General features: G+C 33.0%; 1 protein-coding gene across 1 annotated transcript; it reads right to left on the bottom strand.

Moving 5' to 3' along the window:
• Positions 1 to 9,463: 9,463 nt before the first annotated feature.
• Positions 9,464 to 13,577, bottom strand: LOC136231177 (protein root UVB sensitive 2, chloroplastic). The gene is made up of 10 exons (XM_066020484.1): positions 13,444 to 13,577; positions 13,238 to 13,363; positions 12,119 to 12,207; positions 11,941 to 12,025; positions 11,636 to 11,695; positions 11,457 to 11,550; positions 11,209 to 11,306; positions 10,815 to 10,994; positions 10,378 to 10,500; positions 9,464 to 10,299 (listed from the first exon to the last, which is right to left on the bottom strand). Exons 1-10 carry the CDS (start codon positions 13,453 to 13,455, stop codon positions 9,874 to 9,876), a joined length of 1,293 nt encoding a protein of 430 aa, XP_065876556.1. The 5' UTR covers positions 13,456 to 13,577; the 3' UTR covers positions 9,464 to 9,873.
• Between the last annotated feature and the right edge of the window lie 1,371 nt (positions 13,578 to 14,948).

Raw genomic sequence — 14,948 nt, 5'->3', positions numbered from 1 at the left:
AATTGGTTTTCAGAAACAATGCGAGAAGCAATAATTGCAAGTTTGTCTGCGAGAATTTTAGAAATAATTTTAAAACTAAAATTACTCATAACAATTGGTCGATATTGATCAACTCGGCTGGCACCCTCGACTTTAGGAATTAAAACCATGAGATTAGAATTCATACCAGGAAGAATATGAGCGTTGTTAAAGAAACTTTTAACCATATTACAGACATCAGAACCAACAATGTCCCAAAAAGTTTGAAAAAAAAACCCAGTGAAACCATCAGGCCCAGGTGCACTGTCTTTATCCATACTAAAAACTGAAATTCGAATTTCCTCATTTGAAGGACATCTCGCCAAATCAATATTGTCTTCTATTGTGACAGATTGGGGCATAACATCCGCAATTACTCCTAAATCCACTGAAGTGCTACGACTAGTAAAAAGTTGGGAGAAATAATTCACCACATGTGAAGAAATAGCTTCCATTGAGTTCGTAATTTCTCCATTAATTTCCATAACATCAATTCCAACCCGCAATTTTTTAATAGTAGCAACACGGTGGAAGAAAGACGTGTTCCGATCCCCATCTTTTAACCATTTAACCCTGCTCCGCTCTTTATAGAAAGATTCTTTCCTCTGAAGCTCTAATTCAAGGCTAGTGTGAGCTAAAAGCTCTTGCTCATGAAGATCAGTCTGGAATCCCACTTCTTCAAGCTGATGTTGAACCGCAACTAATTTCTCACTTGCAACATGAATATTTTCTTCAAGCAGCCCGAAAACATTACGATTCCAAATTCTAAGAATGGGACGTAAAGTACGCAATTTATGGCATAGAAGTTGCGCAAGAGGTAATGAGATTTGTGCATCAGCCCAATGCTGAGAAATTACCCCATGTAGAAGAGGATGAGTAACCCACATAGAAAGGAATCGGAAGCGAGAAACATGAGGATCACCACGAGAACAGGAAAATAGAAGAGGATTGTGATCCGATAAATGTCACGGAAGCGCAACACAAGAAATTGAATCCCAAAAATCCATCAAACCTGCTGAGACCATTGATCGATCCAAACGACACTCAACCGTTGCAGAACTTAATCTACAATTACACCAAGTGTACTTTGCACCAACTGTATCGACATTAAAAAACCGCACATGTCAATGAATGACCGAAAATCAACACAAGACGAACTAACCGGTAAGGCACCCGTCTTCTCATGTGCTCCAATGATTGCATTAAAATCTCCTATAATTAACCAACTCTTTGGAGATGAATCACATAGGCCAATAACATCTGACCAAAGAGATAAACGACGAGAAATTAAATTGCTGGCATAGACGAAGGTCAAACGCTGCACAGAACCTGATATACTATAATCCACTGTGATATGCTGCTCATGCTCACGAATAATGGTGACCTGATGAGAGATTCTCGCAAATAGCCACAAAGAGGGAAAGTTTCCAACATTCCTGGCAATCAACTTCAACCCTAGACTACTCCAAAGTCTAGCTAGTCGGAATACTATCGAACTAAACCATTGGCTCAGCAATACAAACGAAATTAGGTTTATTTTGTGAACAATAAAGGCTAAGAGCTCGCTGTGTACTAGGGTTATTCAAACCCCGATAATTCCAATAAAGCACAATCATGGATCATATCTTCCCGGTTTCTTGCGCTCTCTTTTAGGGCGCATTGATTTAGAGGCATTAATCTCAATTGACCGATGATTTAAATCCGAAAAAACAACCTCATCTTCATCTGCCCATGAAACACGCTTTGAATTCTGAAATTCTGAGTTGGAAGGTGATAACTCTGAAATAATAAGTTCATTGTTTGTGCTCCCATCCATGTTGGATAAAAGATCAAATCTATTAGGAAATAAAATGTCAGCTTTCTGTGGCGAGTCCGGAAAAACAATAATCACTGGACGAGGGACATTAACATTATAACTTTTACTAATTGGTGGTAACCAATTGGTTATCGTTTAATTAATATAATCTGATACTAAATAAAATCTAAAAATAAAATTTTACTGAATCAGACAAAACATTATTCTTTCGGCAATAATGTTATAGAAATATGAATAATATTAAAAAATAAATATGTTTGAAAATTAGAAGAATAATTTTGTCAGCATCAAATATATATAAACATTTTTTTACATAAAGCTCATATTTAGAGATTTTCGTGAAAATCTTCAAAACACTGCACTTTTCATAAAAAAAAATGTTAAATATTATTATATGAAAATAACCAAACGCTATATTTTTTTTTTTTTTACGGTTTGGAATAAAATACTAAATGCTCCTTCTTTTGTTTCACCTAAGTTTTACCTATAAGTTTTTTATCTTTAAAAACTATAATTTAAGCAAATTATATTGAATAAAATGAGTTACACCGGAGAAAATCTATTGAATAAAAATCTCATTTATCATCTTATCACCTTTAAACATTTTCTCACTTTAGTTGTCACTAAAAATCTTTTTTTATAGGTACAAAAATACCCCCTAACATTTATAGTCATAAGCAATTTTATCTCTAATATCTAAAATTGTGCAATTTTACCTCTAATATTGGCAGTTAAGAGCAATTTTACTGCTAACATTCGCAAATTGGGTCAATTTCAGCTATTATTATAAAACACAGATATTTTATTCCTTATTCTGCACCGATTACATCAATTTGTTTAAAAAAAAGATTTCATATTTTTTTTATTTAATAATAGAATTGAAGATTAATATTTATAAATTCAGTGAAATATTTTGAATTTTTTTATCCAACTCATACAAAAGACAATATATTTTTTCATTTTGTTTTTAATTTTTTTTACGTCTAATCATATGTTTATGGTCGGTTACTAATGAGTGATAAAATGACTCACATGTGAAGTGTAAATGACAAGATTCATGACCGAGAAGATAGTTTGAAGCATTATTTCTTAAATTGATCCAACCTGGCAACGTTATAGGTAAAATTACTCTTGACTGCTAATGTTAGAGATAAAATTGCACTATTTTAAATATTAAAAGTAAAATTACTATTGATCATAAATATTAGGGTATTTTTACATTTTATCTTTTTTTGTCTAATATAAAACATATATTATTTTATCACAAAAATTCCATAATACTTCAAATATATTAAAGCGCGAAACTAAAATATTCTTTTTTAACTTTTCGCAAATTAATATACAAAGTTTGTTTTAAATCTATAAAGATAATTGGTAATAACCATTCAAGTTGGATGTTTAATTAAGTATTTGAAGTAAAAATCAAGGTATATTTTGTTTTTCGGAAAATAATATGCTGCTAGAAAATATTTTATGATTTTTTCAGTGTTTGTTTATTTAGGAAAATAAATCAATAGAAAATTTTAGGTTAATTAATAGAAACATATATAAAAAAAAGTGAGAAAAAAAAAATCTCCTATACTTTTTAGAACCATATACTTCATTTATTTTTATCATTTTGAAAACAATAATCACCCACCACCACTTATATTATAGTTAAACATCAAAACTGTTTTATTTTCCAATAAAAGATTTTTTCTCTACCTAATATTTTTTAAAATACAATAACTTTCGATAAATAGACCGATCTTAAATATTTGATATGTAGCTTTCATTTTGTTTTGATATGTAGCTTTCATTTTGTTTTGCTATCTTGTTAATTGTAAATTGAAGGTGGAAAAAAAATAGGGTAAACTTCAAATAAAACCCTTGTGGTTTCACTAATTTTCAGATAAAGGACTGTAGTTTACTTTTTGTCAAAACGAGGATTGAGGTTTTCAACTTTAGCAAAATAAGGATTTTTTCGATTGATACTATTAAAATCACCATTGATGACTTCAAAAATGACATATTTTAAGAACTACTAATATTCTAAACAACTTTAATTCTTCAACTTTTTTATTTTGAGATTGTTTAGATGATGTTTGGTAAAGAGAGAGAAAGTTAATGTTTAGAGAGAGAAAGTTCTAAAAAGGATGACTTTCGAAAATCGAAAATGCAGTTCCATAAAAAATATGACATTGAACGACTTTAATTCTTGAAAATTTTCATTTTCAGGTCGTTAAAGATGGTTTTAATAACATTAATCCAAGTGCGAAACCTCAATCCTCGTTTTGACAAAAAGTAAACCACAGTCCTTTATTTGAAAATTAGTGAAACCACAGGGGTTTTATTTGAAATTTATCCAAAAAAATATATATATAAAGGGTAAAAACAATTCTAATAACTATATATCTTGCTCTTTCAAACAAAAATCATGAAGCTCATAATCTTCTATTTAAATATTTTTAAGGCGAATTTGTGGTTTAAAACTCAAATTATGAAAAAACTTAACATTTCATCAAATTAATAGTTATATTTTAAATATACAATTTGTTTTTTTCATAAAAAATATATAAGTTGTTAAGAAATATGCAATGTCAAACATTGTGGGATGGATATTTAGCATTTTAGCAACTTGTTAAATGAATAATATATGAAAAATTATTAATAAAAAAAAGGCAAGCTAGAGTTTGAAAAAGAAAAATAATGTCAACATGGAAAAAAATAAGTATATATAGTCTGCTGAAATCAAAACAAGTGGAGATAAAAGCTGCCAATGATTATTATGAGCTTGCATTTCTTATTCATGATGTCATTTATTAGTTATTCAAAAGGCTCAACTTGTTTAATAAGCTTGATTGGATGCCTGAATTTATATGGTGTCTGATTAGTTACATAAATTTATTTAAATTGTTATTATTAAATTTTTAAATCTATAAAAATATATAAAATAGAAAATTAATTTATTTTACAGACTCAAAATTATAAATTAGACTTTTTATTTTTTAAGTTTTGGTTTTTTTTAAAAGATTTTGACAAATTGCAATATATATCATTTTAAACAAGTTTTAGAGTAAACGAATTACTCTACACAAGTTCAGGAGACCAATAAGTAATTTTGAACAAATTCAGGTGACTAATAGATTATTTTAAGCAAGTTGAGAAGCTAACGGGACATCATATAAATTCAGAAGGCCAATCAAGCTTGTTGTACAAGTTTTTTTTTTAAAAAAAACTAATATATTAAGGTGGCGTTTGGGTGCTCCTTTTCGTGCTCCTGTTTGCCTTTTCAGTTCGAAATGGAGAGTTTTAGGTGTTTGGTTAGTTACATTTCTGTTTGTCTTTTACACTTGAAAAGCAGCGTTAGGTGTTTGGTTAGTTACCTTCTGTTTGCTTTTTACACCTGAAAAGTAGCCTTTTACAAAAACAGAGAATCTCTGCTTTTCGGAAAAGCAGCTTTTTTCAACAGCAACTAGCAACAGCAAGCAGGAACAGCAAACAGCAAACAGCAAACCGTAACAACAAATAACAAACAACAACAGTAGGTAACCCTAAGCCTATTCAACATAAGATTGTCAATGCCATTCACCAATTTCTAGTCATCATACGCCATTGCATTTCATGATTTTGTGGCGGAAAATGGGTATTTCCCATAACTGAATCTGTTTATTAGTACAAAGGATAAAAAGAATATGTATATTTTTAGAGATTTTACTCTTATTTTTCTCGCTCTTCTTTCTCTCATTTTCTATTTTGTCTTTTCTTCTCCATCTCAATCCTCTCTTTACATTTATATAGTGATAAATTAGTAATTCTTTGGATGTTTGAGATCCCAAATGACCCTTGCAATTCACGTGAATTTCTAGAAAATAAAGGCCGCATTGGTGGTCGACCACTTTTAGATTCATTAAACACTCCGATACTTAAATTAGTACCACTTTTAGAATAGTGAAAAATAATAAAAATTAACATATCTAAAAGATTCATTAAAAACCCTCTACTTATAAGTTGTTCAGGTTCCAATTAGGATTTAGAATGTCATATTCTTATAGGAAGATCGTTTTGTTCTAATAAAAACTCTCAACATGCATCATCTTTTTCTTATTACGTTTACACTAGCATTCTCTAGATGATGTAGATTAAAATCGACTGGAGGTTTTAATCGTAAACCAACAAAGATTACAAACTTCTCAAGCTTAACTTGAAGGTTGAATAAACCCAAAAGGAATGAATCCTTGCTCCAATGGAGGCTTCAAATATAATATTCATCAAAGTTTCTCAACATTACAAAAGATGGAGAATATATACTCCTTCTAAATAAAAGATAAAGGACTAAAAGGCCACCCCTAGGGTTACCAACAACTAGGGAGCCCTAGGGGTAAATTAGGAAAAGCATAAAGATAGATATTAGGGTAAATAAGTTCAATAGTAAAGAGGTAAATAGTAGAATGGCAAAACAGTAATAAAGAAGGTGGCAGATCTTGTCCTCAACAAGAAGAACTTGGGGAGGAAGTATTCTCCAGGTCCGATACGCCCCGCGTGGCCTACCTCACGCCCCGCGTGGATGTGTCCCTGAACTTGATGTTGCTGGCTCGAACTCAAGACGCGAGGCGCCCGATAGATTACGCCCTACGTCAAGATTACGCCCCGCGTCGTGCGACCTACGCCCCGCGTACTCGGCCTCCTGATCTGAACTCTCATCCGAGGTTGGCTCCACGTCCCGCGTCTCGCCATACACGCCCCGCGTGTATGACCTCCTGGATGGTTCCCACGACTTCGAGTCCTTCACGCCTCGCGTCCCAGCGGACACGCCCCGCGTGCTCTGTTCTGCGCCCTTTCCTTCCTCCTTCTCGGTTAGCTTTCTACGGGTCCCATCCTTCAACTCCGGTTCAATCTTTAGGGACCGGATGCCCTCATCACTAGATGCACGTCATGTGAGTTACTGAGATTCATCCAACAATATCGACTTTACTAAATGTAAACTTGCTTCTACTATACAACTTATAATATTTATCAACAATTAATGTATATATAATAATATTTATAGGATTCAAAAAAATATTTACAACTTAATAATTTGAAATACCATTTAATACTATTTTTTTATTTTATGCTTTGAGAATTATTATATAAAAAATATTTTATTTTTTAATATTAATAAAGTTTTTAAACTATATTTATTTATATAAAATAAAATTTAAAAGTTTAATAAATTATATAATTTATATTAAATTATAAAATATATACTCTACCATTTTATCATATTTATATGTAAATAATATTAATAAAAATAACTATTTAGTTTAAGAAATATATATTTTATATTTTTAAATTGTTATGTAAATCAAATTGGATTATATTTTTAATTTATAAATTTGATATCTGAAAATGATTCATTGATATTAAAGGAATTTTTTATTAGTATGCTTTTTTATAATAATATTAATATTTTACTATTTTCTTAAAAAATAAAATATTTTACTATATTATAAGATTAAATGTGAATAAATATATTGTATTTTATAGAATTTTGTAAACCCCAATCAAATCTCGGTTGAACTTTTAATTCTTGATATTTTATTTTACGGTTTTGTTATCGGTCCAATTTTGACATTCATGGAAAAACCTATTCAAAGAGTATGTAGTTTAAACATGTTAATTTTGAAATCTATATAATCCATGGGCAACCGACATTAGATATTGCAAATCTGAAAGGAATATACAATTGGATTTAGTGAGTGTCCTTAATTTGTACTTGGTTGAAAATTTAGTGTTAATATTTATTATTTTAATTGGAAATTTCTTTTTGAGCATGGCAATACCAAATCAGTCTTGATCCTCCAATTATAATATATAGTTTATTTTAATTTAATCATCATCCATCAATTTTATCTTTTTCTTTTTCTTTAACTAGAAGAAAGGCTATCATTTAACTAGTATAAAAAATAATTACAAGCTTAGTAGAAATCAAAAAGCTTAGTAAAATGGAAGGTGCTAAGGGAAACCGAGGCCTCGAGGCTCTAGGATGGCTCCAGTGGAGCCGTCTATGTATTTGATACTTAGAAGTTAGAAAGCACACTTAAATTCATTTTACAGTTCAAGAATATTATAATTCTCTCACACACATGTATTTTTCGAAAAGATCCGAACACAAAAATATTTTTTTCAAAAAATACCTATTCAATTCTCTCATTATAAAAAAAATTCTCTCATATTTTATTCTTTTGATAATACTTATTTTATTTCATTCTATCAATTAAATATAGCCTAATAAAAACTTTAATATTAACTCAACCGGAATAGTAACCTGATCCAAAAATCTTAGAAGAAAAAAATTGGAGGCTTGTAGTATGGTTTCAGGTTCAAAAACGATTTTTCAAACTCCAGAAAAATGTTACTGAAATTAGAGACATATGTAAGGGGCTGGAAATCGGGATTGAATTTAAACACTCACTGGTTGTCGAAAAACTCTATTAAACTTGGATATAAGGTTTTAATTTTCTAAGGTGAAGATATCTAAAAACCTTCAATTAAACATTCATAGTTATTATTGAAACACTGTCGGTTAATGAAAAAATTTCAATTAAGCATCTATAAATATTGGAATACTCTGAAAAATTAGTGAATTCTAGATCCGTACTAACGGCATCAAAACGATAATTGGTCAACTTTTAACAAGAATTTAGGTTTTAATCAGTGAGGCTGATAGGTTTATTTTATAATCAATAAAGGGCTGCTATGCTTGAATTGCACTTGAGCATTGACTTTCCTACATGATAAGGTAATTAAGGCATTATTACCAGAAAGTTGAAAAAGATAAAGAAAAAAGTAAACTTCAATTTCTTATTCAGCTGTATTTGATTTAATGTCATGATGAGACATTAGTGATGTTAATTATGCAATTTAACCCATTTTATCTAATTAGGTCCAACTTCAACTTTCTGTAATTTGCCTATTACGAATAAATTGGAGTTTTATCTAACTTTATTTATTTCTATCCACTAATCACTTAACTTGATGATCCATGCATAAACTAATATGATTATTCTCCTTAGTTCACGTCTCAAAATAAGAGGTGGTTTAAACAAATTGAAATCTATATCAAGTTAAAGGGATCTATAAATCACTGTATAAGCAAGTTTAATGGATCAATATATCACTTTAAACAAATTCAGGTGGCCAATAGATCACTTTAAATAAGTTCATGAAGCTAACGAGATACTCTCTGTATTAAACCTAAAAACTGTTACAAACCTGACACTGTAAAACGGTAATGAAGTAATTTTCTGAACGTCCTATCTTGGTACATACACACTCCGATCATTAAATTAGAGGATTTAATTAGAGAAAATGTTTATAAATGAGCTAAATAACTGTGGGAATCAATGAATGAACTTCCTTACTTTGAGTGCTCTTAATATAGAGATTAATACCATCATTACTATGGGATCTGATGCAATTATGAGGATGAGGGTTTCAACTGCAACAGTTGACTATCGAGGCGTGTGCCCGAAAAGTGCAATTTAACGTAATTTAAGCGCCAAGTGGTTGCGGTGTATAAATTCATTATTCATATATGTATCCAAGTTTCTCTAGCCGTCAATTTCTAAACACGATTCACAGTAACAACCTTCTTAACACAATTCGTTTCACAAAATTATCATTTTTTATTACATTATATCATATATAGATCACATAACACAATTATAACACAATCCATTTTGACACCCTACAAAATACAACGATCGGGCAACATGAAAGCACATGTTAATTTGAATTCAACTGTATCTAAGGTATTTCTACAAAACCTATTTGGAGTTTTGGTCTTTCTGCCAGAGATTTACAATTAAATGAACCCTAACCACCATTTAAGCACCAGCTCTTCAGAACAATCTCAAAAGAGGTATGCTGGTGTGGCATAATAGTTTGATCAATCTGCAACTTTCTACCTCCCTGGAAAACTACAATTTCATTGTATAACCTGCTTTCCTACTCAGTCAAAACAAGCAATCTTCCTTCATATCAAGATTCTAACTTTCGCGCAACTCTCGAAAGTACTACCAGGCAAAACGGATTCCTGTTCCATCCAAAAACCGATCAGTATGCCACCCTTTCAACTGTAATTCCGACAAAAACGAATCATATGTACTATTCATTTTCTCATAAGCATCCTGCAGAACTCTAGAGTTAGACTCGTGGGAAGAATTCTCCATATTTGCAGCATAAGCAGCAACCAGCCATCCCCTCAATGCATCTTCACCTGAAGCATTTTGCTCGAGTACCATGTCTGTGCATTTATTCCTGCGATTCAAAAGAAACTTTTCCTCTGGGAATATATCTTTCAATTCACGAAGTCTTGAAGGTGTAAGAACTTTGTGCACAGCTTGCCCAACTTTTACGTTGCCAGCATCTGGTATAAGTCTTCCGGGAAACATAAGATCTTCACGGTATCTTAGATCAGCAGGACTTGAAACCTTTCCTCTCTGGTTTGAATTGCAACTGTTTAGGCACATAGAAATATAGAGAAAGTAAGAACATACTACTGGGTTAAAAAACAATACCGTGACAAAGTCTGCAACGACCATTGCTGTTCGCTGTGGATTCAGTGTATTAATTGGAGTAGCTCGCATTTCTTCAATGACACAATAAACATGTAGAATAGATAAAAGAGGCCCAACCACCATCTGCAAGAAGACATTTTCAATTATAAGATCGTAGTTGCACAGAATTTTCATTGAACGAGCACATAACTAAGTGCACCCAACCCAATATGCCAAAACTAAAAAGATCCATTATTTTCTTCTTAGGCAGAAAACGAACAAAGAATTGAGCAAACACAATGTTAGTTAATCAAACCTGAGTTTTTAATGTTCATTAAAACTTATAACTTCCGAGTAGAAAAAATCAGGCAAGGTCATTAATGCTCTTGCAAGAGAAGAAACCGAAAGAATCTTCAACTTCAAGAACAGATGAAACACGTCACAAACTGATACCATACCTTGCCCTGCATAGATGAACAAACAGTAGATGCTAACTGAATCCCCACTCCCAATCCAGCAACATTGAAAACTGTGGAAATGGCCTCCCCTTTTGCAAATAGGTCACTAAGATTTCCTTCTTTAGCGAATGATGAATATATCGGCAGCCTTGTTGCTCTCGCTGCAACTACTGCCATCCCCTACCAAATGAAAGCAAGTAACAAATGAAACCGACACAATGGAATGGGAAAACAAATTGATCATGAAGTTCTGAGACATACATTATCACTGATCATGTGACCATTACTTGCAGAGAGCAACAAGGACACAATTAAAAGAAGAAAAACCTATGAAATTGAAAAATGGATAGCTTAACGTTTTTCTCCAAAGAATCTGTTTTGACTAGAAACAGACCTTTGCGAAATTACCAAGGCCGGCCACCTCAAGAAAAAGCTGAGGACATAAGGGAGAAAGAACTTCTAATCCAGTACCCAAGTCATATAGCACATCAGCTGCAATGCAGACAGCTCCTTCTAGTTAGAGAGTTAGTGAAAACAATACATGACCAGAAGCCAATTCCAGCCAAAATTCAATAAAATATGAACTTGAGCATGTGCATGTGCATATATAAAATATAAAAAATTTAATCACACAACAGAAACCTAGTATTCTCCAACTTTTTGGCTCTGAATCCATTCGAGCACCCAAATTGCTACATATTAACTTCCCCACATGCTGCATTCCATCCTTCAATACCTGCTCACCAATAAAATGAACCAAAAAATTTTAAAAACGCTATCATGTGAAGTATTTGTTGATTATTTGGCTAAAGACAACTTACCCAACTTACGGCAGTTGCTTGTGCAGGTGTAGGACGTAAGCCTGCAGCAAATAGTAGTGACTGCAAAGCAGTAAGAGCATAGAAATAATCCACACATTATAATTGTCAATCCGTGAGGAAAAAGAAAAACTAATGGATCTCGAGCTTGCTAGAAAGCTACAACTGAACAAGTAAGCAATTTATTGTCATTCAGCAATGCACGTAGAGATATCTTGTCTCAGGATTATAAACAAAATGCGGTGCGGCTGTGATTGTTTAGAATATTGTCTAGTAATATGCGGATGTTAATTAACATGGAAGATGACCTGAGTTGACAGCACAGACAATGCTGCACTAGAAAAATGCTGCAGTGCCCGGAATTGTGTGTATCTAAGGTATCCCTCGTTCACACTGCATTAGTAGCAGACCAAAAACTACGTTAGAAAACTACTTATCCACCCTTTTGTCTTCACATGATGCAGACATTAATATCTTATGACTCACCTGTATGGATATCCTGAAGGAAAAAATTTATTCTGAAAGGATTCAATCACCCGATGGAGTACTGATCGTTGATCATCAATTAATTTAATCTGTTGTCATCATAGTTCACAAAAAAATAGATAAACATAAATAAAAGAATTACATAGATCAGACGTATAAAACAATGGGAGAAAAGAGTGGTACATTTGACAAACAATTGCAAAGGAAGATGAAAATTTGTGAAGTTTTCAGTACAATACAAATTGGAAGGATGAGATCAAATATAAACTTCTACCCATCCTTCCAATGTGCAAGTATAGAAAACGACAAATTGGTTATGGCACCAAACAAGAGCTTAGAGCTTAGTTCAATAGAGCAGTAAACATGCACTTAAGCAGTTCAGTTCAAACTGCAAGGATTGAAATTCAGTACAATGAAATCCCTGCATGCCAAGAGTAAAGCAATAGAAGTTGATCTGGAAAGCCTAATTACAACCCAGAAAAGAAAGCCTAAGCCTTTGTTTGGGAGTTTGGAGGTTAATGGAGGGGAGAGTTAAAGGAGATAATGGAAAGGGAAGGGAAGTGATGGAATGGAAAGTTAACAATTAACCTTGTTTGGGAGTTTATAGGATGTAAATGACGTTAAATGTTTAATCTTGCTTGGTAGTTTAAATATGGAGGGGAAGGAAGGTTAAATTTACTCTACAGAGACAAGAAATTTTAAAAAAGTTTACGTTACTCCCATTAACCCCCAATTTGGAGGTTAGAGTTTGGAGGTTAAAGGAAGTAAACATTTAACCCCATTAACCTCCATTTACTCTCAAAAAATAACTCCCAAACAAGGTTAACTCAATACTTAACCTTCCATTACTCTCATTTACTCCCATTAACCTCCTCCCAAACAAGGGCTAACTGACATCTCATTCTTTGTTTATGTGATACAAGCAATTACAACCAAATGTAAACAGAACTTCCAACTCCAAAGCTGTAAAACTTTTTTATAATTGTGGTACTATCCAGTAAAAATCAAGCAACCTTTTATCATTCATTGAATTCAGCATCACGCAAAAGCCAGGTGTTCACAAAAATGGGTATGAGAAAGACGGATTTTTCCATGTCACAAAAGAGTGAAATAACTCACAGAGAGACGACCATCAGGCTGAAATTGGAAATGACGTGAGACAGAATCGGAAGTTTCAATCCAGTAGACAGGAAGTTGCGGTAATGGTGGATTCTCCGGGGGTTTTTTCTGCATCGTAATCTTGTCCTGGTTGAAATTGACAAGGAAAGAGTGAGTAAAAAGATAAGTAAGAAATTGTTTGAAATGGTTAATTAAGAAATTAATACCAGTAAGTTCATGACTGCGAAATTGAAGCAAATATAGCAGGCCAACCAAAGCCAGATAAGATTCAACTTGTTCGTCTGTCTGGAATCTTCATTCCAAGATGCGAGGCTTATAACTCCAGGCAAAAGCGCCACCGAACGAGGCAGACAGACGCCAGTAAATAAAAGAAGTATACGACGTCGTTTAGATCCATTTGCCCCATTTAGTCGGATTCCTTTTTAAGAAAATTGAAAAGCTTACTAACGTTACTTTTCAATTTTATTTTTCAAAATATATGCTTTGAGGTAGGGCTGTAATCGAGCCGAAGCGAATTTTGATCTGTTCAAACTTAGTTCGCTATAAAATTAATGTGCTCGAGCCCGAGCTGAGCTTTGGCTTGCTCAAGCTCGATTCAGTTCATTAGAAAATAAACGAGTTCGAGTCGAGTTTCGAGCTTGTTTTGAGTCCAAAATCCTCTTTGAACTTGGTCCATTAAGAAAATTATCTAACCATAAATTGTTTGTGAATAAATCGTTAATTATATTTATGAAATTTACTTGCAAATAACTTTTTAATTGTGTACATAAACAAACTCACAAACAAAGTTCGTGAATAAATAAACAAGATATATTGATAAATAGTTCGTCTATTACTCATTTATTATGTTTATGAACGAACTCATCTAATGAAATAATATTAAGTTTAAATATTTACGAACTAACACAAAACTATATAGTTTTCTACAAAACTAAAATTTGTTCATAAATGTTCTAATCGAGTCTGCTCGTGAGCTTTTGAACCGAGCTTTGGTCTGCTCAAGCTCGGCTCATTTACAAACCGAGCTAGTAAATCATGCTCACGAGCGGCTCGTTTACAAATCGAGCCGACCTTTTATCGAGCCGACCACCGAGTCGCTCATGAGCGGCTCGGCTCATTTACAACCCTACTTTGAGGTGTAAATAATAAGTATAATTTTTTTTAATCAATGCTAGACTTTAAATTAACGAGGCTAACAACTGATAACCAATCCGGCAAATCAAAGAATGAAAAAATACTAGCGTGGAAAAGAGCTTTTCTGGCTACAGAATGAGACGCTCTATTCGCTAGCCTAGGAACAAATGATACTGAAAATGCATTACTTTGTATAATTTCTTTACAATCCTCTATCAAGTCTCCAAACAACAAAATGTGTGGTACCTCCATATTTACTTTATCTGATATTGCTTCACATCTGTCTCAAAAGTGGCTGCCTCAATATTCCGTTTCTTAGCCCATTTTAGGCTTTCCCTCAGCGCGTATACTTCCACCATTCGTGCTTCGTACGCTCCGTCTATCTTGACCATTGCTCCTGACATAAATTGCCCATCCTCGTCCATAACCACTGCTCCCCACCGACTGTATTTTTCTGCCTGAAACACCGCGCCGTCTATGTTAATTTTCAACCAGCCCCGCATAGGACGTTGCCACTGGACCTGCCGACTTTGCTGCTGCCATCTTGCACAGTTCCGTTATTGGCTGCCAAGAATTC

The sequence above is a fragment of the Euphorbia lathyris genome, chromosome 5 (genome assembly GCF_963576675.1).
Source record: "Euphorbia lathyris chromosome 5, ddEupLath1.1, whole genome shotgun sequence".
Classification (NCBI taxonomy): domain Eukaryota; kingdom Viridiplantae; phylum Streptophyta; class Magnoliopsida; order Malpighiales; family Euphorbiaceae; genus Euphorbia; species Euphorbia lathyris.
The sequence above is the reverse complement of the archived record's forward strand: the minus strand, read 5'-3'. Positions and strand labels throughout refer to the sequence as shown.

What these genes read in the sequence shown, in the direction of transcription:
- LOC136231177 (XM_066020484.1), bottom strand. An exon ending in AAGCAACTGCCGTAAGTTGG is followed by an intron (nt 11,551 to 11,635) that starts GTAAGTTGTCTT and finishes ATTGGTGAGCAG; the next exon opens with GTATTGAAGGATGGAATGCA. An exon ending in GTTCATCTATGCAGGGCAAG is followed by an intron (nt 10,501 to 10,814) that starts GTATGGTATCAG and finishes GTCTTCTTGCAG; the next exon opens with ATGGTGGTTGGGCCTCTTTT.